Source organism: Balaenoptera acutorostrata, chromosome 13 (assembly GCF_949987535.1).
Source record: "Balaenoptera acutorostrata chromosome 13, mBalAcu1.1, whole genome shotgun sequence".
Taxonomy (NCBI): domain Eukaryota; kingdom Metazoa; phylum Chordata; class Mammalia; order Artiodactyla; family Balaenopteridae; genus Balaenoptera; species Balaenoptera acutorostrata.
The window spans coordinates 843,701-869,514 of NC_080076.1; the positions used below are offsets into that span (position 1 = coordinate 843,701).

The following is a 25,814-nucleotide window of genomic DNA, read 5'->3' on the forward strand; positions in this document are numbered from 1 at the left end:
TTATCTAGATTAAGTGGAGTGAGTAGAAATTAGTGAGAGGTTTGGATTAGAGGGTATACTTTTTAAAAATTTATTTTATTTCTTTCAAGTATATGTAGTTACAGGAACTAATTGCTAATGGTATATTTTCAAGTCAAAGTCCTGCTGGGCCTACTACAATGAATAGGAAAAAAATCATAATTAGCAGCCTTATCTGTATGCAAACAGTGAATGTTCCCAAAGACCTTAACACCACTTACATTCTTGTTTTAAGTGATTAAATTGCTCGCAAACCCCTTTCTCACTAGAAAGTCTAAAAGTGAACTTGAACCAGCCAAATATCATTAACGCCTAATTGTTCCAAATTCCAAATTAAGGTAGTCTCAGCTAATATGTTTTCCAGGCACAGTACATGAAAACACAAAAGGTAGCTGCGCCCATGAACTTCAGCCCCTCATTTCTGGGTGTGAAGCTAGATTCACCGACAGCCCACTGTGTTAGTCTTGGTCCGTGTCGTCTGGGATGAGCCTGATAGCGGCTTTGACCTGGGAGAGGCTGTGGCTGCGAGCTTCCTGTCTTCCTGTCACAGGGACAGCAGGACACCAGGGCCGTGTGAGAAGGGTCTCACGCCACCTGAACACAGATACGTTTTTTTCTTCTCTGCTGCATTTTGAAAAGCCATGAAACCTCTGTCTCTTCCCCAGGATTCTTTTGTTCTTCCTCCAAGTAAAAAGCATATTTGGCAGCAAAGGCCGTTTTTCAGCCTCTGTTTGACGCTTTCCCTTCCGGTTAAAATTATATGAGGCCCCAAGGCATGTCTGGTGATCATGAGCCACTCTCTTGGCTAGACATGTAGTTTTTATGTGAATAGCATTATTGTTATACGATATAAAACGCAGGGAAAATGGAAGATTGACTACTTCTCTGACTAAAATTTGGCCTACCAAAGAAGCTTTGAAAAATCAAGCGTCAGAACTTCTGCTTTCAGCCAAGATGGACTAACAGGGCCCAGATTTACCCTCCCACCCAAAAAAGTGAAAAATGGAAAAAATATATGAAACATGTGTTAGATGTTAGCCATCAGGCAACAAAGAACAGTGATCCCTGAGAGGGGGACCCAGCGACGGCCCAGCCTGCGGCCTGCAGAGGGTTTTCCAGCCCCCGGTGTGGGGAGGTGGACCCCAGCAGAGCTTCCCAGAGTTGAGGAGATGAGAGGGCGGGGCAGGGCTGCCGGGGCTGCTGAAAGCTTAGGGGCGTTACCGCAGAGGAGCGGGTTGCCCAGAGGGGGGCTTGGAGACCTGCAGAGGGTTCGTCTTCGGGCTGTGGACGAGTCCTGACCCACCCAGGCATGGGAGGGAGTCCCCTCAAGTTCTAGTACAGAGTGGTGGTCCTAAAGGATCAGAGGCAGAGATGCTTGGTCTCCACACAAGCCTGACACACGGTGGAGCATACTTCACAGGGCATCGGGGAATGTCCTCAGAAGGGTTTTGCCCTGAGAGTGGGAAAAATTAGCCTCAGGCTAAGTGTTCTTCTGGTCCCATCAAACAAATTTAAAAGCTAAAAAGACCCAAAAGGATCAAAACTTTCCAAGTGACTTAAACTGCATCCCAGAGCAAGCATTCATTAAGAACACAGAACATATCCAGCCCTCAGTGAGGCAAAATTCACAATGTCTGACCTCTGATCATGCAAAGAGGCAGGAAAATACAATCCAAATGAGACGAAAAATCAGTCAATGAAAATCAACTAAATATCACGCCAATCATGGAGTTAGCAAACAAGGATATTAAAACAGGTATTATAATTATCTCCTACATGTTCAAGAAGTCAGAGGAATGAGTTAACATGTTAACAAACCAAGCTTCTTGCATTAAAGGCTGCAGTGTCGGGCCTGAAACACTCTAGAGCCACAGGGGATGGGAGGCTGCGGAAGAGGATGCAGCACGAGAAACTAAGGAAAGTAAAACAGAAGAAGTCTGCGGAACTGAGCACTGGTGGACTGTGGACCGACTTCCCGCAGCCTCGTGTGTGTGACTACAGCTGCGGAAGGAGGGGCAGGAACACTGGACGAGAGCATGGCTGCCACGTTCCACTTTTGATGAAAACCATAAAGCCACAGATCCCTGAAGCTCCACGAACCCCGAGCACAAACGACACGCACGTGAGGGCAGAGGCGGCTGAGGATGGGGGCCCCCACGCCCCACGCGACTTACCCTTCCCCCCACACACACGTGAGGGCAGAGGCAGCCGAGGATGGGGTCCCCCACGCCCCACGTGACTTACCCTCCCCCCACACACACGTGAGGGCAGAGGCGGCTGAGGATGGGGGCCCCCACGCCCCACGTGACTTACTCTCCCCCCACACACACGTGAGGGCAGAGGCGGCTGAGGATGGGGGCCCCCACGCCCCAGGTGACTTACCCTCCCCCCACACACACGTGAGGGCAGAGGCGGCTGAGGATGGGGGCTCCCACCCCCCATGTGACTTACCCTTCCCGCCCCCACCGACAGATGCTCATTAGTGTTCTTCCTCCTCCTTTTTGGGAAGAACGAGGAGTGGCTGCCGAGAACAAATGTGCCCTGGTAAATAAGGTCATGACCGCGAGCTGCAGCCCTGCAGCCGGGCGGGGGCCGCGATGCTTGAAGACCTGTGGTCACAGCCTCCAAAAAACAGCAGCTGCTGGAGGATGGAAGATTCTACGGGTGTGTGTGTGTGTGTGTGTGTGTGTGTGTGTGTGTGTGTCTGCAGCTCTGTTTGCAGAAGGGCCCTGTGGCAGATCCCGCCGTCAGCAGGGAGGTCGCGTGAAACGCCTGCAGTAGCTCCGTTCTTTAAGAAACAGAGTGCGGCGCCGGTGGCCCCCGCGAGGCGCTTTTCTCCGCCCTGGGAATTTGGACGTGTGAAGTAAAAGACACACGTGTAATCTGGGGCCTGCTTGGCACCACCTCAACAACTCAGACTCACAAGCAGAGGCCCCCGTTTCCTGGCAGGAACCAGGGCAGGTTGATTCCACCCAAGAGGCTGTGGTGGGCACGGGTGAGAGCTGCCTTCTGCTTCGGCATCAACAAACACTTAGTCATCTTATAGTTAGCGTAATTTTTTTGGCACAAAGAATTATAAATACAATGTGCTTCACATATGTGATTCCAAATTAGGTTAGTGATCCAGAGTCTGTCTCAGGGATGGATAATCTAAAAATCGAACAAGGGAAAGCAGTTCTTCAAAAAGTAAAACACACAATTACAATATTACCAGGAATTCCACTCCTAGGTGTGTACCCCGGAGAACTAAAAGGGGCTGGAACAAAAACTCATACTCGAATGTTCAGAGCAGTGTTACTCACAGTAGCCAAAAGGTGGAAACAGCCCAGATGTTCATCGGCTGATGATGGACACACAAAGTGTGGTCCATCCACCCAGTGGGTAGTATTTGGCCATAAGGAATGAAGTTCTGATAAATGCCATGATGTGGATGAACCTGGAAATCACTCTGCCCCGTGAAAGAGGCCATGAAGCAACCAGCACATACAAATCCACGCACAGAATTAACGTGGTTCCCAGGGGCTGGGAGAGGGGGTGGGGAGTGACGGCTCACAGGCACAGGGTTTCCTTCCGGGGGACAGAGGTGGTGGTCACACAACACTGTGAATGTACCAAATGCCCCGAGTTGTGCACTTTAAATCGGCTCATTTCATCTTCTGTGAATTTTACCTTAATTAAAAAAAAAACAGTGGAGCGAGGACTTCTCCCACATCTGGCCCTTTTCTCTCCGCTTCAGCCACTCCGGTCTTTCTTCTTTCAATTTCTTCTCCCCAAACACATCAGCTCAAATGCAGTTTATTTATTGCAACGCGGAACGTATTTCTGAAGGCAGATGTAATGAGGGTGGCGCAGAGAGCCCCTCGTCGCAGTGTCGTTGGCCGGGGAGTCACGGGGCCAGCAGAAGCAGCTGGGCCCGCGGGTCCCTCCTTGAAGCCAGGGCGGGGCCCACGCATCCCGGGTGGCGGGGAGGGAGCGGCCTGTCTGGGTGACAGGGTCGGGGGGCCGCAGGAAGTCTTCCAACCAGCTGGGGACCCGCCTCCTCAGGTCAGGGGCCCCCTTGGACGGAGAGGGGTGCTCCCACGGCCAGTTCTGCTCAGGCTGCACTTGGTCTGACGTTTAGCAGATTTTCTTCCCACGGCCCTGTCTTGGGCTGGGGCCGGGCTGGAACCGCAGGCAGCGCGGGACGGGGAGAGGGGGGAGGTCAGCAGGGCAGCCCCTCGAGGCGGCCCCGCTTGTCCCGCGTCAGCGGCCCTGGGGCCGCACCTGCCCGGGTTCCCGCAGGGCCGAGGTCACCCCGGACGTCGCGGGCGGGAGGTGACCCAACGCTCCGGGTCTACACACCTGAGCAAAACACAGTAGCTGCCTGCCGGAAACAAGCTGGTGGGTATGCTTTCCTTATTATTCAAGGGCAACATAAAAGAAACAAAAACTAAGTAACTGGGTATTCGCAGGAGCCCAGCCTCCTCTGCAGAAACCATCATTTTATAAATGTATATTTTTATTTCTGGAATTTAAAATGCTATTGTTGGGAATGGGGGTGGGCTTATAAAAACTCACTTTGAAACTAACAGCCTCCAGCACATTCTTCAGTGAGGAGTTCTGCCCTCCTTGCACCCCATAGGCTCCGGGATTCCCTCTGGGGCCCAGCTCTCCAGCCGGATCTGGGGGCTCAAGGGCACCTTGTCCACAATCCCCACCAGGCCCTCTGCGTGTGCCCCCGATTCCCCAAGCTCCCGTGGACATTATCATCAGGTTCCCTTCAAATACGTCGGCACAGAAACGGGCTGGGACAGTCAGTTGCTAGCTGCGTTGATGAGATTCTTCTAGGATTTTACCCTCAATCTGTAAACCTTCTGGCCAGAGAAACAGGAATTCTTGCCTGTTGAAAGTCCTGAATGCAAAATATTGTTTCCACAACTCTGGGCACTCATCCCTGGAGAAGCTCCAGGTGTCACCCTGGCTTTATCAACAACTAGATGCCATTCTCCCACCCAAGCCTGAGGCAGGGGGTGGGGGTAGGGGCAGGGAGGGTCCCGCAAGGAGCAGAAGGAGACGGCAAAGCCAGGCGGCCACTTGCCTCGTCCTGTGCGGCGATGGCAGGTCTCCTGTGAGCGTGGGAGGCCTCGCCAGCCTCCGCCATCTCTGGGCAGAGAGGTTGACGGTCTCCCCGACGTGTAAGGAGGAAAGAGACGCCCCTCACACTGCTCAGCGGGAAGCCCCTCTTACAGACACAGAAGTACACGGACCTACAGCGGAGAACGCGCTTAAGAACAGAGAAGGATTTTCCACGCGCAGAATGAATCACTCTCAAACTAAGACTGTCCAGCAAAAAAATATTGCTTTATTGGATCGATTTTCTAACTACAAAGAGAGCTAACACAGTCTCAAACACTTCCTTTCCATAGGACAGTCTCCCGAGAAATGTCTCATGCAACTCCTAGGAGGCTAAATGCAGGGCAGGGCTTCAGGCGGGAAGGCAGGGTCGTATGTACACGAAGCCATATATCTTCAGCTCTTCACAGTAATGTGCAAATGTTACAAATATGGCTTTCAGATTTTCGGTTCTGTGACTTAAAAAAAAAGTAAGACATGATCGTACAGAAGAACATTTTTAAAATAATTCTTTCTGTGGGAGAGCGCTTTCCCCACCAAAACGCCGAGTCTGGTGACAGGACCTGTCACCTCCCCTGAGGGCGCGATTCGGCTGAGTTCCAGGAGGGGGGCGTGAGTTCCTAAGGCACAGTTATCAGGTTAAACATGTTTTCGTTAAACCATGCTTTTTGGTTACATGAAACGACAGGTCACTGCTAGCAATAACGCGTAATAAGCTGTTAAGGGTACAAAATGCAGTAGTAAAGCTCACACTAACCTATCTGGTAACAGTAACTAGTCTGGAAACACACTACAGTCACCACATATTAAACGCTGTTTTTGGTTATCGTTTCCTTAGATGAAGCAGAGTTATAAGGCTTCTGTGAAATAATAATCTTACAGCTGAACAAATATATTACACTCCTTCTGTAACGTTATTTATAGTTTCTTTCCAATTTTGCCGTTTGGTAACAGACAGTATTGTGGACGCACCTCTCCCGGCTTCTAAAGTGCTTGGTTAACTGCAGGAGATGACAACACACAGACCTCCCGGGGGTTGGGTGACGCCCCCTCGGAAATGGCTGGGAAGCTGGGTTTGGAGCCTCAGGTGAATTTTCCAGAATGGATACTGGTTATTGCTGACATGGACGCCCTTGCTGGGCGAAGAGTGAGTATCACCACCTCCGTTATGTTCATACATAAATATATGGCTATATATGTACACACATGCAAATGCAAGATCTATCCCGAGACAGATAGATTTCTTTTTTTGTCCAGTAACCTACCTTGTGCTATTCAACTTACCTGTGCTATGTTCGAAGCCAGATTAAAAACAAAATCCTAACATGCTATAATGAACAGCCCTAAGGCTTGAGTAACACAGGGGAGGGAAGGCAGTCATGAAAGAGCTGAGATGACACCTTGGAAGAGTTCTGAAATGCACCAAGTAAGGCAACAGAATTGTATATTACAGCCCAGGAAGAGGTGAAGAAAGTAGGAAACGTGTTAGGTTTTCCTCACCATGCCCGGCTCGCCGGTATTCTCTTAATTTATACATAGGATAAAGCCTCATGACGAAATGTCTTTACAGCTTTTGCTCCTACAAATACTCTCCTGGTAGCCAGTTCAATGCTCAATTCCATGATGCCCGGCTGCTGCGGTCTGCTTAAATAAGGCACTTCCAGTATGAAATGCAGGGGTGCCTGAAGGGTACGCGTGGGGTCAGGCTGCCACGTCGGGGTGCGGTCACGGGGGAGCATCACACGGTCTGTCTTCTGTGCTCCCCCTACCCACCCACCTTCGCTTCCTTCTTGAGATGACTTTCCTTCAGAAGATGGAGTGGTCCTTCCTTCCTTCCTTGAGCTACTTCTTTGTACGAATGATCTAAGCCTTCACTAAGGTGGAAGTTCCGAGTGGTACCAGGTGTGAGTTCAGTCTGTTGACTCAGTTGTCACCGTCGAATCAACACCACGCAGCTTCTCAGAGTCCAAATTGCCGACTACGAGTGGATGTTGGTACTGGAGAGGTCGTTTCGTATTATCTCGTTTACTGCAAGAGAACAAAAATAGAGAGCATTAGAGAGACAGGACTCTGCACACGAGCTTACATACATCACCAGAAATTCCATCAGTCAGTATGTTCAGCCTGTGAAAAGGTGTCCCCAGAGGATGAGGTGCCCTGAGCCGGCAGGACACAGCTGCCCGGGACCCGGCGCTGTGATTCCAGAGCCGCCGCTCAGGCCCAGAGACCAGTCAGGCCTCGGCCTCGGGTGCTGGCTGACGACTGACCCAGGCGCTGGTGCGCAGCCTGTGCTCCCACAGGTTGGCAAAACCAAAAGATAAACCCCGCAGTGGAAGCACCCCGGTGAAGTCCACGCCCCACGGGCCCCTCTCCGTGGCCTCGTGGTCAGGCAGGCCAGGGCAGCTCGGGGAGGAGGGCTGGCCGCCCGGGCCCGGGCCTCCCTTTGTTCAGGGCTCTTCCTTCACGTCTGTCCCGTTGTTCGTGTCCACGATCGGCCTGTGATTTTTGGCAGCCGGAGGGGAAGTGAGAGGAGCTGGCAAAGGCCACGGGAGTGACCTGCACAGCATCTGCCCCCCATCACGGCACCAGATGGGGAAATGCGGCCCAGAGGCTGTCACCGCCGCTCACAGGGCTCAGAGGTGGGGACGCGCTTGCGTCACGGAACCGCCTGGGCTCCTCTGCTGCCAGATAAACCGTGTGTTTCTGCAGGGCCCCCGCCCAGCCGAGGGCGGCTTCCTGGAGCAATCAGCGGAGTGCGTTTCCCGAGCCCACTCCCTTCCCTAAACTGCCTTTCAACACCCCCCCCAACTATTTTTAAGAATAACAATAATAAGGCCCAGCGGGGGAACCAGGAATTGTGTCACGGGAACTGATAACAGAACGCGCTGGCCCTGGTTCACAGTCAGGAGCCCGCCCTGCGGACCCCAGACCCGGGCTCCTCCCGCGGGGCCGCCAGTACGCGGGCAGGGGGGCGCCGGGCAGCGGCCTGCAGGGGACACGCCTGCACCGACACGGCCGCCCGACGTGCACCACATGCCCTCTGCGGCCGGCCCCGGCCTCGCACGGTAAACACCGGAGAGACTGTGCTCACCCGGCCAGGAGGCTCCCCGGCCACCAAGGAGGCCAGGACGGGGCCCGGGGCGCGGGGCGGCGGGACTCGGGCCACCAGGACAGAGCTCCTCTCCATTTCCTCCACGTCACGGGTCCAGCCTCTGTGTCCCTAAGAGGCACAGGCCCCGTCCACACCTCGCAGAACGCCGCCATGAAAGAGCATTCGGACAAAGAACACTCACACGTCCCGGTCCCTTGGGGGTTTGGCCTGGGTCGGGACAGCCCGCACCTGCACGCAGGGTGTCTCTGTCTCAGGCCAAGTGTGTGGAACGTACTAGAAAGATACAGGGCGTGTGTGCGGGGAATCCACACACGAGGTGTGATGGCACGGGCACCACAGAGCCCTTCGCCCTGCATTCATTCACTCAGCAACCGACGGTTTACAAGGTGCCTTCGCGGCCACCATCTCATTTGTCCTAAAGCAGCCTAGGCCGTGGGCCCAGTGGGGCTTCCTAACCTGTTCTGAGAAAAGCGAAAGGTTTGGGGCCACACGTGGGCCAGAGTCCCTCCCACCGGGTGGCAGGTGCTGCTGGGAGGGGGAAGGGAGGCGGCGGGGCCACCTCCACCCAGGAAGAGAAATTAGCAGTCAAAACCTCAAAGCAGGGACTTCACGGTGGGAACAGCGGTAAACAAGGTCCCACATGAAGAGCAGGGGTGAAAGTTCAATCATACCACACAGAACTGGGGCTTGTCCTCCCACTCAGGTTTTAGGACAATGAAGTCCCAGAGCAGAAACCTGATTCTAGTGAGACCAGCAAGGGGTGGTAGAAAAATGTCTAATGTTGGGGATTGAGAGGGAAACCTGAGAAGTAATAATGAAGTGGATTGGGAAGGAGGCCTGAGGGGTAATAATGACAGGAATTGGGAGGAAGGCCTGAGGGGTAATAATGACAGGAATTGGGAGAGAGTCCTGAGGGGTAATAATGAAGGGGATTGGGAGGGAGGCCTGAGGGGTAATAATGACAGGAATTGGGAGGAAGGCCTGAGGGGTAATAATGACAGGGATTGGGAGAGAGTCCTGAGGGGTAATAATGAAGGGGATTGGGAGGGAGGCCTGAGGGGTAATAATGACAGGAATTGGGAGGAAGGCCTGAGGGGTAATAATGAAGGGGATTGGGAAGGAGGCCTGAGGGGTAATAATAACAGGAATTGGGAGAGAGTCCTGAGGGGTAATAATGAAGGGGATTGGGAAGGAGGCCTGAGGGGTAATAATGACAGGAATTGGGAAGGAGGCCTGAGGGGTAATAATGAAGGGGATTGGGAGGGAGGCCTGAGGGGTAATAATGACAGGAATTGGGAGGAAGGCCTAAGGGGTAATAATGACAGGGATTGGGAGGGAGGCCTGAGGGGTAATAATGAAGGGGATTGGGAGGAAGGCCTGAGGGGTAATAATGACAGGAATTGGGAAGGAGGCCTGAGGGGTAATAATGACAGGAATTGGGAAGGAGGCCTGAGGGGTAATAATGAAGGGGATTGGGAGGGAGGCCTGAGGGGTAATAATGAAGGGGATTGGGAAGGAGGCCTGAGGGGTAATAATGACAGGAATTGGGAAGGAGGCCTGAGGGGTAATAATGAAGGGGATTGGGAGGGAGGCCTGAGGGGTAATAATGAAGGGGATTGGGAAGGAGGCCTGAGGGGTAATAATGACAGGAATTGGGAGGAAGGCCTAAGGGGTAATAATGACAGGAATTGGGAGGAAGGCCTGAGGGGTAATAATGACAGGAATTGGGAGAGAGTCCTGAGAGGTAATAATGAAGGGGATTGGGAGGGAGGCCTTAGGGGTAATAATGACAGGAATTGGGAGGAAGGCCTGAGGGGTAATAATGAAGAGGGTGGGAGGGAGGCCTGAGGGGTAATAATGAAGGGGATTGGGAGCGTGTCCTGAGGGTAAATTATGATGGGGGTAGAGAGGGAGTCCTGAAAGTAATAATGATGGGGATTGGGAGTGCTCAGGGGTAATGAGGCAGTAGCAGAGTAGCTGAGACTCTTTTAGTTACTCAGGGTTATGCAGACCACAGGAAAATTAACATCTGTTTGACAAGATAAAAGGGGAAGGAGCCTCAGAAGTGGGCTTCCCCCTACTACCCACTGGGGCACCTGATCCTCGGAGGGGGCGCCCGGGGTTCACTCGGTGTGTCCTGGACAGTCTGGGCCCAGACGAAGGCCGTGGCATGGCTACTCTCTGAGTGAGGCCTGGCCCTGTCGGGAGCCCTCAGGAGAGCGGCACGGGCCGCACCAGGGGAGCCGGAGCTCCTGCCCGTCACGGGGGGGGCCAGTGGTGTCTGACGAGCCTCCCTGAGGACAGCCTGTCAGCTGGACCCACTGCGGTCCACACCTGGCAAGGTCAGGCTGGGGTCACAGCGTTTCGTCCCTTTTAGGAACAGACTCAAGAACCACCTCACACGCACAAACACCCTCCAGCATCTTCCCTGAGCGCCGCGGGGCCTGAGCCGGGCCGCCGCCCAAAGTGAAGCTGGACGGCCAGGAACCCCACGGCAGATGATGCTTCACACAAGCGTCCACACGGCTGAGGGTGGACGCCCAGACCTCACTCTCTTCCACAGACACAATCTGGGCAGGAACCCTGTAGGGAAGCCATGACGGTCCCATTTCACAGATGGATAAAAAAAGACCACATCAGGGAAGGGCTGCTGAGGTGGAGGGGCCTTTGACGGCGGGTGAGGGAGCGCAGCACAGGGTCCTGGGGCCCCGCCGCCTCCCAGCCACATCCTATCTTCCCTCCGTGAGGTCATGGGTCCGAGCCCGTATCAGTCCCGGGCGCGGGGCTCTGTGTGGGTTATTTTGGGGGTGGCTTTCTCTCTTTGATATGGTTGTGCCGATGACACCTACGATTTCCCACAATGTCTTCTCTCTACTGATAATTTCCACCTTCTTATTCAGCTTTTCCACCGACACAGAGGTTTTTTTTCTTTACAGAAGTATTTTGAACTGCAGGTAACATGTGACCCTCACGGATCGTCAGGAACCTGAAAGAGGAACCTTTGCTCTGCTTCACGTCAGATGTCCTTGCAACAGGATGCGGTGAGCTGTAATACCACAATTTAATAAGAAGGGTTTTTTCCCTTATATTTAATTTTTCTCTAAAATGCTCCTAAGGTGGAAACTCTTGTTTTTTTTCTAAAACTCATGTGGCAGTTTGAATTGTTGTTTTAATCTGGGGTATGTACACAGGGTGTATGTGTATATCTGATACACACACACAAATCCACCTCTATATATAAAGCTGGAATTGAGAGAAAAGGAAGTTAGCATTTTTTAAAATACCAAAACTAACATGTACAAAGTACAGACATAGCTTTTCACCTGTACTTGCATGACATTTGTAAATATCCTTCCTGACACTATAGAAAGATGTCTCTGCTATTCATAAATGAGCATGTAAATTAACTAATACGGTGAAATGTCCTTTTTAAAGTAAAATATTTGTCCTTTCATATCTGAGTTTCTTCTTTTGACCCCCACTTTGAGAACAGTTGACGTCAGAGCTTCGTGTTGTGGTGAAACATCCATGGTTCATCTCTTAGGTTTCACGCATGGGTTTTGTGTGACTATCTTGAGAACAGTGCAAACCTAAAAGGAGCTGTGAGTCCAAACAGTTTTTATGTATTTCTCCCTCTCAACGCCTAACCTTTAAGCAAAGTGCTCCCACGTTTCTGAATGCTTGGTTTCTGAATGCAACTAAGGATCTCAAGACAGATCTTAAGGAACGAACAAACCACGTATTTACCCAACACCTACGCAGCCTTCAGGGTTACTTTCTAAGCCCTCTGCATGTACATCTGCGACAACCCCTCGAGAAAGTCAAGGCAGGTGGTGTGACCATGGAGGCTTGGCCAGTGGGAACGGGGCCACTGCCCTTGAGCGACGGGGGAGCAGCTGAGACCAGGACTTGCGGCCGGCCTCCTCCCCACCTGCACACGCTGCGGGTCTGGGAGCTTCCGGGCTCCTCCCTCCCGGCTCCACGGGCAGATCCACAGGGCCGGCGCGAACTGCTCTTTCTCAGCGCTTACTGCGAAAGTCGGAAAGGTGGACGGGCACGGGGCCTCGATGATCCCGACAGCCCAGCCCTCGGGACCCGTGCCTGCCCGTCCCCTCCTCCCGGGCCTGCCCCCCACCCCCGGGTCCCTTCTGTCCCTGGTCCTCACGTCCTCCGCTGCGAGGCCACTCAGGACACAGACGCGCGGGGCGGCGAGGGCACAGTCGCTGCTTTCCTCTTCTGTGCACGTTTCTCTTTCAACGAAACAAAATACCAACACGCTCACCAACCACCACACACACACAGTGTTCTGTTCGAGCTAAAAAGACCTTTTCTTTCAGTCAGTTTTCCCGTATAGCTTTTACGTGCTTCAGAAACGTTTTTTGTAGAAAAGGAGGACACGTTGCAGGTGACCGAGGACGATCCCCCCGCCCTGGAAGAGCCACACGCCAGCAGCACGGCCCCGGCTCTAAAGCCGACGGCAGGTGAGCTGGTCGGTACCAGCCTGCTGGCGCAGGTACCGGCGCCAGGAGGGGGCACGCCGGCCGCTGTCTCAGGAACGTCACCGCAACCCCGCAGCAGCGCCTGCTTGTCACATGAGCAGCCTGGGGAGGCTCTGGCGGACCTGGCGAGCTTCTCACTCTTCTAGTCCCTCTCTTCTACCTGACTTGACTTGTTTCTAAGATTCGACATCCGAGCAGCAGCTGCCTGCCCGCCGTCAAAGCGCTGCCCGGGCTTGCCGGGACCTCTCACCCTCCCAGCCCCGAGGCGGCTTCTCACAGCCAGGGTCACGGCCTTATCAGTCCCAAGACTTTATCACCAACCGTCCTGCTTCCCCTGCTCTAAGCGAAGAAGCGATACATATGCTTCTGTGTTTGACTCTAAATAATCGGGACTTTGAACACAGTGATAATAATATCACTTTGCTCTGCGACAGGAAAGAATGACTACGATGGAAAACCCAGGGTCCTGACACCCAGCAGGTCCCTGACACCCCAGGAAATATAGGACAGCACGTGGTCAGAGTCAAAATATAAAACAATCCCCACGGAGTGACAGAAGCCACAGGACGGCTTCAAGGTGCAGCTGTTTTTAAAGACGGCCTGGCCCGGTTTCCCTGAGCAGCGCCTGGGCCCCGGCTCCTCCGACGCCGGTGGGCAACCTCGAAGCCAAGCATCCTTTACTTTTTCACCTTCTCTCAGACCTAAGTTCTTGCCATGTCCACGCTGTATCATTCAAACCATCACTCAGAGACGTGAGAGCAGCCTGTGACCTTCCTTTAGAAAACCTGATACAAGGCCTTCGCCCTGAACACGCTGTGGGGAAAGTGCTGGACAAAGGCCACCCGGGCCCTGTCCTCATCTGCCTCCGAAGCCCCCGTGAGACTGTCCTGCCCCTGGGGGGCCTGGAGGTGTTCTCTGTGGAAACAGGAGGCTTGACTGAGGCCCCTTTCTGCCCCAGGAATCAGGGAACTCCTCAGTCATGTCAGCGGGGGAAACAGAATCCTCCTGGGTTAGAGCTCTGTGTGCTGCGAAAGGCATGGCCCCCGCATCTGCCCAGCTCTGGGTGGCAGCTACTACGCTGATTCTTATTTTGGATGGGACCAGAGAGGGCAGGAGACGCACCAGTGCTCACACAGCGGGGGCGGCAGGGGCCTCCCTAGGGGCCAGCCCGGCTCTGTCTCCATGTGGCAGGATGGCTGCTGAGAAGGCCCCAGCAGCGGGCTCGCCGTCCTGCCTCGGTAAAGGGAAGAGAAGCGCTCTAGCACCTTCTGGTGAACTTTGTTTACCGACTGTCGGAAAAAGAGAAAACGATGGGGCGTGTGAGTGGCGGCCGCCCTGGTCTGAAGTTAATGCAAAGTCTGGAGACACAAAGCACATCCACAAGACACAAAGCGGGATGAGGGACAGGGCCACCTCAACTCTTTTAGTGTCCTTATTTCTGACAACGTGTGTGTGGATCCCTTTATTATCAGAACCAGTATCTGCGTAGGTTTTTCAGGTTAATGAGAACATCAGCCGTGTCCCTTCGTTGGTCACAGAGAACCGACAGTGTCGCTAGTCTCTCATCGGACGCAGCTGTGAGTGACGACCGGGAGAAACAACGGGAAAGCCGCCTGTGCCTGGCCCCAGGCTGGGAGCGGGCGGTGGGCTCTGTCCCCGTCCCTTGTCGGGACCCCAGCGGGGACGTGGCCCTGCCTGCCGGGCTTGGGGAAGGAGGGGCCGGGAGAAGCAGGTGCTAGAATGTTCCAGCGGGCCTTCACACAGACATCATCCTAGTTTCTCAGGCCTGGGCTTGGGATTAGAGAATAAGAAATCTAGTTCAGCAGTGTTAACCTAGCCACACTGTTTAATCCTCGCTTTAAAAAAAAGCTGAATTAACTCGGATAAGGACCATACTTTACAAATAATACCTTTGTGTGAATTCAAAAAAACCCATATTTGTTGATATAGCTTATCACATTAGCCAAATTCCATGATTACATACTTAACTACATACAAAACACTTTAAAGCATCTTTCTCTTTTTCAATAGTTATGTTAGTTCCCATAAGGAAATGAATTGTACTATGAATTTTTAAAAACTAACAGTATTTATCTACTGCTACTTAGTAAACTAGCCAGCCCAGCAGGAATACTGTCATTTTTTCCATCTCTGGCTTTACAACGTTCTGCGATGCTGCTTTTTTATGGAGAGAACTATTTCTTTAAAGCATCAATGTCCTTTAAACAAGAGCAATATAGGGAACAAAGAAGGTCTTGGCGATTCCACTGCGGGCCCCGTAGAGCTCTGTCCCCATCTCCGTTCCAACACACCACCACATGCTGCATGAGGTACCACGATTCTTTCCATCAAAGCTCACCATCAAATTAAACGCTGCACATAAATAAATGCATGGCACAAAAGCAACTGTTACTTGCCCACTCCATTTTCCTCCGAGGGACAGAAAAATGCGTATTCTTCCAGAGGACAAGTCATCAAAAACACTTTTATTTTTAAGGGAAAGCCAAAATAGCTTTTTGAAGAGCAAAACAAAACAGGAAGGACATTCTTTCCCCTTCCTATAACTAAAAGATAATTTAAAAAAGTATTTGCTAACTTTCCCAGAAAATATACCTTTGGCTAAAGTTAGTAGTGTAACCTAAGAGGATGATAATTTAGGTAGACAGAAGTAAAGCTGTCTCAGGCCAAATCTCTTCTTAAAGAACTAACTTCTAGGAAGTCTCCAGATCCCATTTGCTGTGCTAAGCCTGCAAATCTAACGATTCTTGGATAAGGAAGCCCGTTGACGGTGGCCGAGAATCCTAATGGATGTAAGCATTGTCACTGCTGTGACTTTGTCACCGCTGGGACACATGTGCCCCCAGGTGATGGACACACACCGTCCCCGTTTGCACTGGACACGTGCATTTACACTCAGTTCTCACTTAGGGCAGCAGAGTGGACGTGAGCTAAGCCGAGATTCAACACGATTAAAGCCGCAATTCAGAGATCAGGGCACAGCCAGGGAAGCATGTGCTCCAGTGCCACTGGGGGTGGGGGGGCGTCAGCTCAGGTGCAGGAAACATGAGGCGGTGGTTCCCGTGTGGGTGTTTAGTTTCTTGAGACGGGGCGGCCTCTTGGCAAGTCCGCCTCCCCACAGGTGGGCCCGGGTCAGCTGTCTCCCAGGTCCGGCGGCCTCTGTGTCCACGGCGTGGCCGCATCTGGTCCACCAGCAGCCCCTGCCCACCCCCCTCGGGAGGCGCCGCCTCCATGAGACTCTGGGCTGAAAACAGTGATTTTGCCACGAGCGCATCACAACTGCTGTAATTCTGAAAATGCAGAGTTGCAACATCACTAAAATCCTTTTCTGCTTTTTTTTTTTTTTTTTTTTTTCCAGAGATGCTCTGTGAAGCAGTGGAAAATAAAACAGTTTCTCAAGTTTCATTAAAAAGTAAGTTCTCGTGTTACCTCGGGTGTCCTGGACCTATTTCAGCCTTCACTTATTTTTATCTTTTTAATCATAATAAGCCACCGCCACGGGGCCTGCTATTTTGGGAAGGAGAGAATGGGACAGCGGAGGGACGATGACAACAAGTCACGGTTTTAATAAAATATGACCCTCCCAGCTGGATGCGGGCTTGGCTCGGACGGACACCATTGTTATGTGGAGCTGCCAGCCATTAAAACAGAATAATTGTCCTCCCTCCGAGGCTGCTCCCTTATTTAGCCTGAATACGCCACATAATGCAAACGCCCTGCGTGGAAACTCCAGGGCCGGTGGGGAGGGGGCGGCCACCTGACGGGGAGGGTCCCCTGGCTCGTCCCCGGGCCTCCCACTGGTGTGTGCCAGTGAATGCTTTCCATGTGACCGGGGCCATTATTTTATCTGTGCCAAACTCACTCTGCTTTACTCGCTGGGGTCATTAAATCACCAACAAGCATTTTCCCAGGGCCTGCTATATGCCGCTAGAAAACACACTGCCCCAGTGATGAAATTCCTATTCCAACAATTAACAGCGTTGGATAAACAAAAAATTTAAAAGCCCTCTTTCATTAAAAAATAACATAGAATAAATGGGCGCGAGCAAGGAGTGAACAGGTTTGCCCCCTGTCACCCGGCTATGGGAACACAGGTCCTGCTCTGGCGGCGGGCACGCGACGTTAGGGCACCCGAAGGCCCAAGACACACACCACGTGGCTGGTCTTACTTTGTGGGGCGTCAGAAGGGACAGTGAGGTCAAACACGCCCACTCCGAGTCTGGGGCACTTGGGCCCTCCTGGGACCCGACCCCCAACCTGGCACCAGTTTTGGTCAGAAGATGCTGCTCATGAAGGAAGCACAGAAAGACCCTGGGTTTGCAGGAAGGGAAACCACACCTCAAAGATAAACGTGACCTTGAACTAAACCCTCACCTCACCCGAGCATCTTCAGTAGTTCTGTTAGGTGTGATCGTGTAAAAAAATGGCCGTTTAAAAGGACGCCTGTAGGACTTCCCTGGTGGCGCAGTGGTTAAGAATCCGCCTGCCAATGCAGCAGACACGGGTTCGAGCCCTGGTCTGGGAAGATCCCACATGCCGTGGAGCAACTAAGCCCGTGCAACACAACTACTGAGCCTGTACGCCACAACTACTGAGCCCGCGTGCCACAACTACTGAAGCCCGCACGCCTAGAGCCCGTGCTCTGCAACAAAAGAAGCCACCGCAATGAGAAGCCCGTGCACCGCAACGAAGAGTAGCCCCCGCTCGCCGCAACTAGAGAAAGCCCGCGTGCAGCAACGAAGACCCAATGCAGCCAAAACAAATGAAAAAAAAAAAGGATGCCTGTGTCAGAGGGACACAGGGTGAAAGATGTGAGTCCGGGACTGATTTTTAAACATCTGGGCACGAGGTGGCAGATGCAGTGACAGTGCCATACTACCCCCCCACCCACAGCCTTGAATTGGGGTGAGGGGCTGGGGGACCCTTTATGCTATCTACTCTGCCCCAGCGGACATTTGGAATTTTCATAATTCAGCAACAGCACCAGGATCAGAGAGAAGCTGGGCATGGGCTGGGCCAGCACCCACGGTCCCGCGGCGACGGGGGACCCGAGGGCCCAGCGCTCAGCCCGGCCATCCCCCCACCCCCCGCCCCCCGGCCAGGCCCCGCTGCCCAGGCCGGGTCCTCGTGCCGCCCAGGTCCTCGTACCGCCTGAGCTGGGAGGATGCGAACGCTTAGGCCCACCCAGACCCACTGAACATTCTAACTAGATCCTCAGCGACTGGATTCGAGCCCACAAGAGTCTGGGGGGCCCTGGGCTAGTTGGGGGATGGACAGGGGGCAGAAAGGAACCCTTCGGCACCACAGAAGAAATTTCCCTTAAAGAGAATTCTCCAGAGCTGCTGCCCTAAAGGCCACGCCTACACCCCTGCGGACAGAGAAGCACACTTTTCTCACCTTCAGAATATTCTAAACTATCGTTCCGATCGTTGAGAAGAGATGCTGCACCACAGGCCCTGGGCAGCCCAGGGAGGGCGCAGCTGCGCTCGGCCACTGCGAGCAGCCCGGCTCCTCCGGGGCGTTGAGAAAGGAATTAAAGTAACACGCAGAGATTTTCACTTTTATCGGTATAGTTTGCAAGCGATACGGCTTTTAAAGTAGTATTTTAAATTATTATTGGTGCAACTCCCCGTTTCCTAGACTGAATTCCTGCAAGACCATCTCCACGTAGGGTGCACAGGCCGCGGGGGGAGGGGAGAGGGCCGCGATCCGACGACCGCGCCGCACTGTTTCCTGCGGGGTCGCGCGAGCGCACCGCCCTCCGCCGTCCTCCCCGCGTGCGCGGGGTCTCAGGCCCTCCAGGGCCGCGCGTCAGGCACGGCTCCGACTCTGCGAGCGCTGGGCCGCAAGGCCTCGGCTGTGGGGAGCAGACGCCGCCCTGGCCCCCGTCCCCCGTCCCTGCCCAGGGCAGCGCTCGCCCTCCGCGGCTGCGGAGGACAGTCCGGGCGTGGGTGCCGTCCGGCCCCGGCATCGTCGGGGCGGCACCGGAAGGACAACTAAGAACTTCAGGGCCCGGTGGCTCGGGGCGAGGCCGGCAGCGGGGGCGAGGCGTGGACACCGCGGCTGTTCACAGGGCGGCGCCTCCAGTTCAACTTCAGCATAAGGTCCAAACCGTGGCCTCAGGAGCCCCGCGCCGTCGGGGGGTGCGGGTGCACGCTCCCGGCTCCCACGCCGTCCCCGCGGACTCAGGCACGGCCGCCACGCGGCAGCAGGGCCCCGGCCTTCTCCTGGGCTCCACCGTCCGGCCCGAATCTTGCCGAGCCCCGCGCGGGTCCTGAACACAGTGGCCGCCCCGTCCGCCCGCTCGCACGGGTTGCCTGCGCACCTAGCACCGCTGCCGGCCAAGCGCCCAGCGCCCCACCCGCGGCCGGCGCGAGTGGGCCCAGGATGGACGTCACGGAGGGCGCGCAGGGCCCGTGCCTGCAGCTCACCTGCCCCGTGGGCAGCGCCCTCCTCGGCCGCGCCCCTGCCCCAGGCCCCAGCCCGTGCCGACCGCTCCCCCATACCAGACGCCAGCCCACTCCCGCCGCCGCCGCCTCCGTGCGGCCAGTCTGCCCCTCCCCATGGCCCCGGGGCCGCCTTGAGGGTTACACTGTACCTCTGAGTGCTGACAAAAGCAACCGACAGCAGAACCTGTTTGCTCACTCCGTAAAGATCTGAACAGGAAAACCACAGACGGCGTGAAGAAAACGTGTGCAATACCAAGCTGGCAAGGGACTCAGAACTCCTAATTTGGAAAACAGGCCGATAGGGAGGGAGGCAAGGAATCAGAATATTTGGGCAAATGAGACAGGTCCCATCATCTTCAGGACATACTGACTTTGGAGTAGGAGAAAGGGAAGAACCAAGACTGCATTTTTGTATTGATTATCCAATTATTAATCTTTATAGAAGCTATTCCAACACTGCACATAATGAGTAATTCATCAAAGTATATTAGGTGCCATGGAAGTTGCCTTCAGTATAAAGGGCCATTAAGTTTCTTGTAATTGCACGTTACTGGAGCTTTCGTTAGCTCTAAATCAAATCAACAGGACCGGCATGCACGCACTCTGATCGACTTTATGTAATGACGCCGTGCCCCTGGTGGTTACCAAAATGAGCAGCCCTGCAGAGTTACCCTGCCCCAAGCCCACTTCTCGGCCTGAGGAGTGGCACAGCCGTTTCTAACAATACTTGCAAGAACAAGCAGGAGAGTCACCTGTCTCCCTCCTGAACCTGGAAAGGACGCACAGGCCTGTGGACCGGGGACCGCCGGGGGGTGCGGGGCACCAGGAGCACATCCCCATGGGAAGGGTCTTGCAGGCTGGTTTCTGGAGGAAGCTCTATCAATCGACCGCTCCCGAACTCGACAGACGTGGAACCCAGCGCTGGAAATGTGTCCTTCAGAGGCCTCACGCCCGATGACACTGCATTTCCCACGTGAAACAGAGATGCCAGTTGAGGTAGAGAAGACAGCCTCTGAGGCTTAGCTCCCATCTCTACTCCTCTGAAAAGTCCTTCCTGAAATGATCTCTAAGTCCCTCAAACCTAAAAGCAAGAGCGCTGGAATCACTGGCCTCCGTAATTTACTTGGCAGCTAATCGGGTACTGTCTTGGGCCCTGCTTTGTCATCTTGAATTGTTGTTTATATTTTAAATACTGTTTAGCTGTTTAAGCTGCTCTCCCCGACCCCACTCTAACTTCCCAGGGGTCAGGCGTCTGATCCAATCACATGTCTCGACAGCCCTGCGATGCCAGAGCAGAGCAAGCAATCTGCAAATACTGGTTGGGTTCTGTCGTCTTTGAAGGTTGAATTAATCCCTTCCAGGAGCCTCACCAAGGCTGAGTCTGGGCAAGGTCTGCCCCGCAGGCCTCAGAGCACTTGTTGCCCAGCTGGGAAGTTACAACCACAGTACCCTGCACATGATCTTCCTTTCCCTGGGGCGGAGCTGTATGTTTGGAAATTTAGCGTTAATTCCTTCTCTGTTTATCTAAATTTGATTTCTGAAGAAGCCTTGAAATATGTCCTTAAAAAAAAAAAGAAAGAAAGAAAACAGTACGTAGAGAACAAACTACGCAGAACATCAGTTCACAGTAAATGTTAACTCAGACGGAAGGTCAGTGAGGCCTTATGGTAGCACCCTGAGGGGTCATCTCTACGCCTGAGCTGCGCTGGACTTTCACGTGGGATTCAGAGTGAGCTTAAGGATAAATCAGGGGCCCATTTCCGTCACAGGGCATGAAGAGATCCGAGATGAAGTGACAGGAGTCTCAGGCCAGGAGCTGGGGCTCTGAGCTCCGCGCCTTCCCTGCTGGCCACTGTCCCCTGCTCCACGAGCTGTCGGACAAGCTTCCTACGCAAGGGCACAGGCAAGACGTTTTATCAAAACACGCTGCGTATTCAGCAAGCCCTGGTCCAGCGGAGGTCACTGATGCAAGCAAAGTGATGAAAACTGCTTAAAAAATCCCACAAGTGTCTGTAACAATCCCCATGGTGAGCAGGACATGTTTCTAAATCCAGGGGGTCCTCTAACCAGCCAGTGACAGTGAAGGGCTCCGTGAAGGAATGCCATCCTGCATTTTTAAGTCTCCTCCTCATCCTCCTACCACTTAGTAAGTGCTGGACGGCGCCTGCGGAGCGAGGCTCGCGCCCCATGGCCCAGCTCCTGCGCGCTGTGTCGCCGTGTCCCGGCGGGGCAGGTAGGAGCCAGGGGGTCTGGGTGACCCCAATGCCAGCTCTGAAGACTTAGCGACGGCGGCGATCGGACAGCTCCAGCCGACTGTGGTGGCCGGTGGATGTCGGCCTGTTTATGAGTCAGAGGTCGTGAGCCGACCTGGCCTTGAAAGCAGAGAGAAACAGGACGCCATGCAGAAGAGGGCACGGCAGGTGAGGGCAGGGGTGCGATGCTGGGGCGAGGTTGCCCGCGAGCCCAGGTCAAAGCCCCTCTGCAGGGAGCCCACCCAGCTCGTCACATTCATCCACTGCGGAGTTTCCATCCGCACGTCTCCCTGAAGCTCTGTGATTCTGCAGCATCACGGCAGGAAACTGCTCGCAGGATGGAAAGCTGGCGTGTGATCCAGTGGAAACCACCGTTTCCAGCGAGGGGAGGACGCTGTCACAAGAACATCGCAGGTTACAGCTGGGGGCAGCGGCTGCTCTGCGTTTTGCGGCCTGGACGGTGCACGAGCTCTGAAGCACGACGACCTGTGCTCCCAGCGCTGCTTCTGTCCAGCACAAGGCCGAGTTAACAGACAGACTCTGACAACACGATTTGAGCTCTTTTCTCAAACTAAAACGCATTAAAACTGCCTGCACAGCACCCCGCCTCCAACACGGACCAGCCGCCCGGCCGCGGCTTTTCCAGGGCGGTTGCAAGCGCCCCTGCTGACGCCAGAGCAGACACCCAGGTGACGCCCTGCGTGTCCACCTCGCTCCAGCCACGTCCACCGCCTCTTCTCCTCCGACCGTCTGCCAAGAGGAAATCACTCCGCTGCACTGGGAGCCTGCGAATCCCAGAAAACAACCTTAAATCCACAAAAATAACTGAACTTCGCTTCTCCTGAGCCGCCCGGTTCCATTCTGATTTTTATTACAATGTCAACAAGAGTTTAATTTGTTTTAAAGTTTAGGTTCTTAAATCTGAGCGATATAGGGTAGTTTACAGCTTGCTGGCAACAGCTACTGTGGAAAAAGAAGGAAAGTGCATATAAAGGCGATTCTCAGTTTGACGCCGTGAAAGCAAGGAGCCGTGCCAACAGCAGCAGACGGCAGGCCTTCCCCTCCGGACAGCGGCCCCGACACGTGGCCACGGTCCGTGTCCCTCCCTGACCAATCTCGCCCAGGGACAGTAATTAAGAGGAAATGCCCTAAAGTCTCATTTCTCTCCCTAAACACTCGAGGATGCCAGCTGTCTTACCTGGGCTCCTCCCTAAAAACCGATTCCAGAGAAAACCCTTGAGGGGGAAGGAGGGTGATTCCCCCCGCCCCTCACCGGGTGACTTTCTCATTCCCTAGACTTTGGTCCCCGAGCTGAGGAGACGCCGCGCGTGTCTGCACAGGACGCTCCGACCTCAAACGCAGTCAGAGGCGAGACGTCAGCTCCTGAGGCCTCTGCTGGGGCCCAGCTCCCATCTCTGCTGAAGCTGTCTGCAGAGACTCGAGACTAGCCGGCCAGCCAACCCGCCTTATGGAGAAAGGACAGGGCAGGCCTTAAAACGGGGCGTCCCCGGAGCCCCTACCCTCGGCAGGGCAGCAGACGGAGCCGTCGGGCCAGCGGTTCACAGCCGAGGCCCCCGCGTCTGCTGCCGACCGCCCCGGCGGCATCTCCCCCTCTTCCCTCCCGCCAGGGCTCTGACGAGCCTGGGGGAATCACAGACGTTTCTAGCTGTCGCCCAGGGCTCTTCCAGGCACCCTTCCTGCGTATCTGAAATAACAGCAGCTGTGGGGCCTGATAGGGCCGAGCTGGGGCAGCCTTCTCCTTGTGGGGAGGGAGGGCAGGCTGGGGCCGATAAAGCCCCCCAGGCCCCGGCTGAGGACCGCCTCCAGCACTGTCTACCCCTGCTTCGCAACAAAAGAAAACTGGCCACCGGGTTCTGGGAGCGATAAGCATCCACGTCCTTGGGGAGGGGGGGGTGGGCCTGGCCCGCCAGCTTGGCTTATTGTCCCAGGACCAGGCCATGATTAGTCGGGTCCCCCGGGCCTGATAAGGGCGGATGTTTTAAAAGGAGGAATAGACTTTCTTTGTTCTTTACTGTGTGGAAGAGTCCACATTATAATCTGGAAGGAAGGAAGAACGCTGTGTCAGGATTCAAACTGAAAAAGGTAAAGGGACTCAAGATTTTGTGTGCCCAGCCTACGTGAAGAACCCACGTCACCCACGGTTGGCAAACGTCCGGGGTTGGTCCTGCATGCGGCCCACGTTTTGATAAAGAGAATCCTTAATTTAACTAAACAGTTAAGTAACGGAGAAGCACACACATTTTTATTCCCTGAGAGAAGCTCTGCCATCAGCATTATGTTCGTGTCACATAAAAACAGAATTAGAATTTTCTCCCAACACTCCTGAAAGAGGGCTGCACGTGTTCCACATACAGAGGGAAACATGCACGACACACACAAGCCCTCGCTTCAAAAGCACTTTTCTCCTTCTGTGTTTTAACAAAACTGTACTTAATGAACCTGCATAAGAGATCAGACCTAGAAACATCCCCAAGCCAGGCTGCTTGCTGCTTCTGGAGAGTTGCCTTTCTGGACATCTTCACACAAATGGAACCATAATACACGGTCTTTTGTGTCTGGCTTTTTGACTCAGTGTAATGTCTTCAAGGTTCATCCATGTCCTAGCATGACTCAGTACTTCATTCCTCCTTCTGGCTGAATAATACTCCATTGTATGGATATATCACACTTTTTCTATTCCCTAGTTGCTGGACGTTTAGGTTGTTTCAAATGTTTGGATATTATACATAATGCTGCTAAGAACGTCTGTGTGCAAGTCTTTGTGTGCACATACAAATGTGTTCATTTCTCTAGGGTAGATGCCTAAGCGCAGACTTGTTGGGTCTTAGGGCAAACATATGTTCAACTTTTAAGACACTGCCAAAGTGGCTGCACTGTTTTGTATCCCCACCAGTAATGTGTGAGGGTTCCAACTTCTCCACATCCTCTCCAAAATTCGCTATTGTCTCTGTTATTTTTTACAGCCACTCTAATAGGTATGAAATGGTATCTCATTGGCATTCCCTATGACTAATGATGTTGAGTATATTTTCATGTATTTATTAGCCATTCATATACCTTCTTTGGAGAAATGTCTATTTAAATCTTTTACCCAGTTTTTGACTAGGCTTTTTGTCTTATTACTGAGATATGTGTTCTTTGCATTTTCTAAATGTAAGCCCTTTATCATACGTTCATCTCGTATGTTGCTTGTCTTTTTTGGGGCATGCTGCATGGCTTTTGGGATCTTAGTTCCCTGACCAGGGGTAGAACCCAGGCCCTGGCAGTGAAAGCGCTGAATCCTAACTACTGGACTGCCAGGGAATTCCCTCGTCTTTCTTTTTCTTAATGGTATCTCTTGAAGCACAAAAATTTTGAATTTTGATGAGGTCTAATTTATCAATTTTTAAATGTTATGGACTGTGTTCTTGGTGTCATATCTAAAAAAATCTTCGCCTAATCCAAGGTCTCAAAGATTTTCTCATATGTTATCTCCTAAAAGTTTTATTGTTTTAGCTCTTACATTTAAGCCCATAATCAATTTTGAGTTAACTTTTTTGTGTAAGGTGAGAGGTAAGGGTCTAAGTTTACTTCTTCCAGTGTATCATTTAAATGCTTTTTTTGGTCTTGTTTTGTTTACTACATATATTCTTAACATTTTCTTAGTGGTTCCTCTAGAGATTACAAAATACTTAATATCTATTTCAGATTAATACTTATTTCTAATAATATATAGAAACTCTGTTCCAATGTAGCTTCCTTCCCTACTCCTTCCTTTCTACTATTATTGTCACACAAATGACACTTTTATATAAGCCCATCAGCACAGTTTTGTAATTACTGTCTTATGTATTTTCTTTTAAATAAGTTAGGAGAAGAAAAGTTTTCTTAGAATGCTTATGTTGTTCTTTTAATGATGTAATTATTTTTACCAGTGCTTTTTACTTCTTCATGTGGATCTGAGTTACTGTCAACCTGAAGGACTCCCTTTGGTACTTTCTGTAGGCCAGGTCTGACGGCAATACATTCTCTTATGGCATCTTTGCTTATTTCTCCTCTGTTTTTAAGGCTAGTTTTGCTAGATAGACACTTCTTCGTCACCAGTCTTTTTCTTTGAGCACTTTCGAGGATTCTGTCCCACTGCTTTCCAGCTTGCATGATTGCTAATGAGAAGTCAGCTGTTGATCTTTTTGAAGAGTCCACGTACTGTACCTGATGACTTGGTTTCTTCTTGTGGCTTTTAGAACTGTCTCTTTTTCTCTGACTTTTGACCGTTTGGCTATGACGTGAATCTCTGAATTTATCCTACTTGGAATTTGTTGACCTTTTCGGATGTCTACAATGTTTTTCTTCC

General features: G+C 52.8%; 1 protein-coding gene across 3 annotated transcripts in view; it reads right to left on the minus strand.

The window, feature by feature from the left end:
* Positions 1 to 5,337: 5,337 nt before the first annotated feature.
* NFATC1 (nuclear factor of activated T cells 1) overlaps positions 5,338 to 25,814 on the minus strand; it is a 102,630-nt gene continuing 82,153 nt past the window's right edge. For all 3 annotated transcript variants that reach the window (XM_057526759.1, XM_057526761.1, XM_057526760.1), the window contains exon 10: positions 5,338 to 7,158. In XM_057526759.1, the coding sequence (XP_057382742.1) occupies positions 7,109 to 7,158 (50 nt within the window). In that variant the 3' untranslated portion in view covers positions 5,338 to 7,108. The remainder of the gene's footprint in view (positions 7,159 to 25,814) is intronic.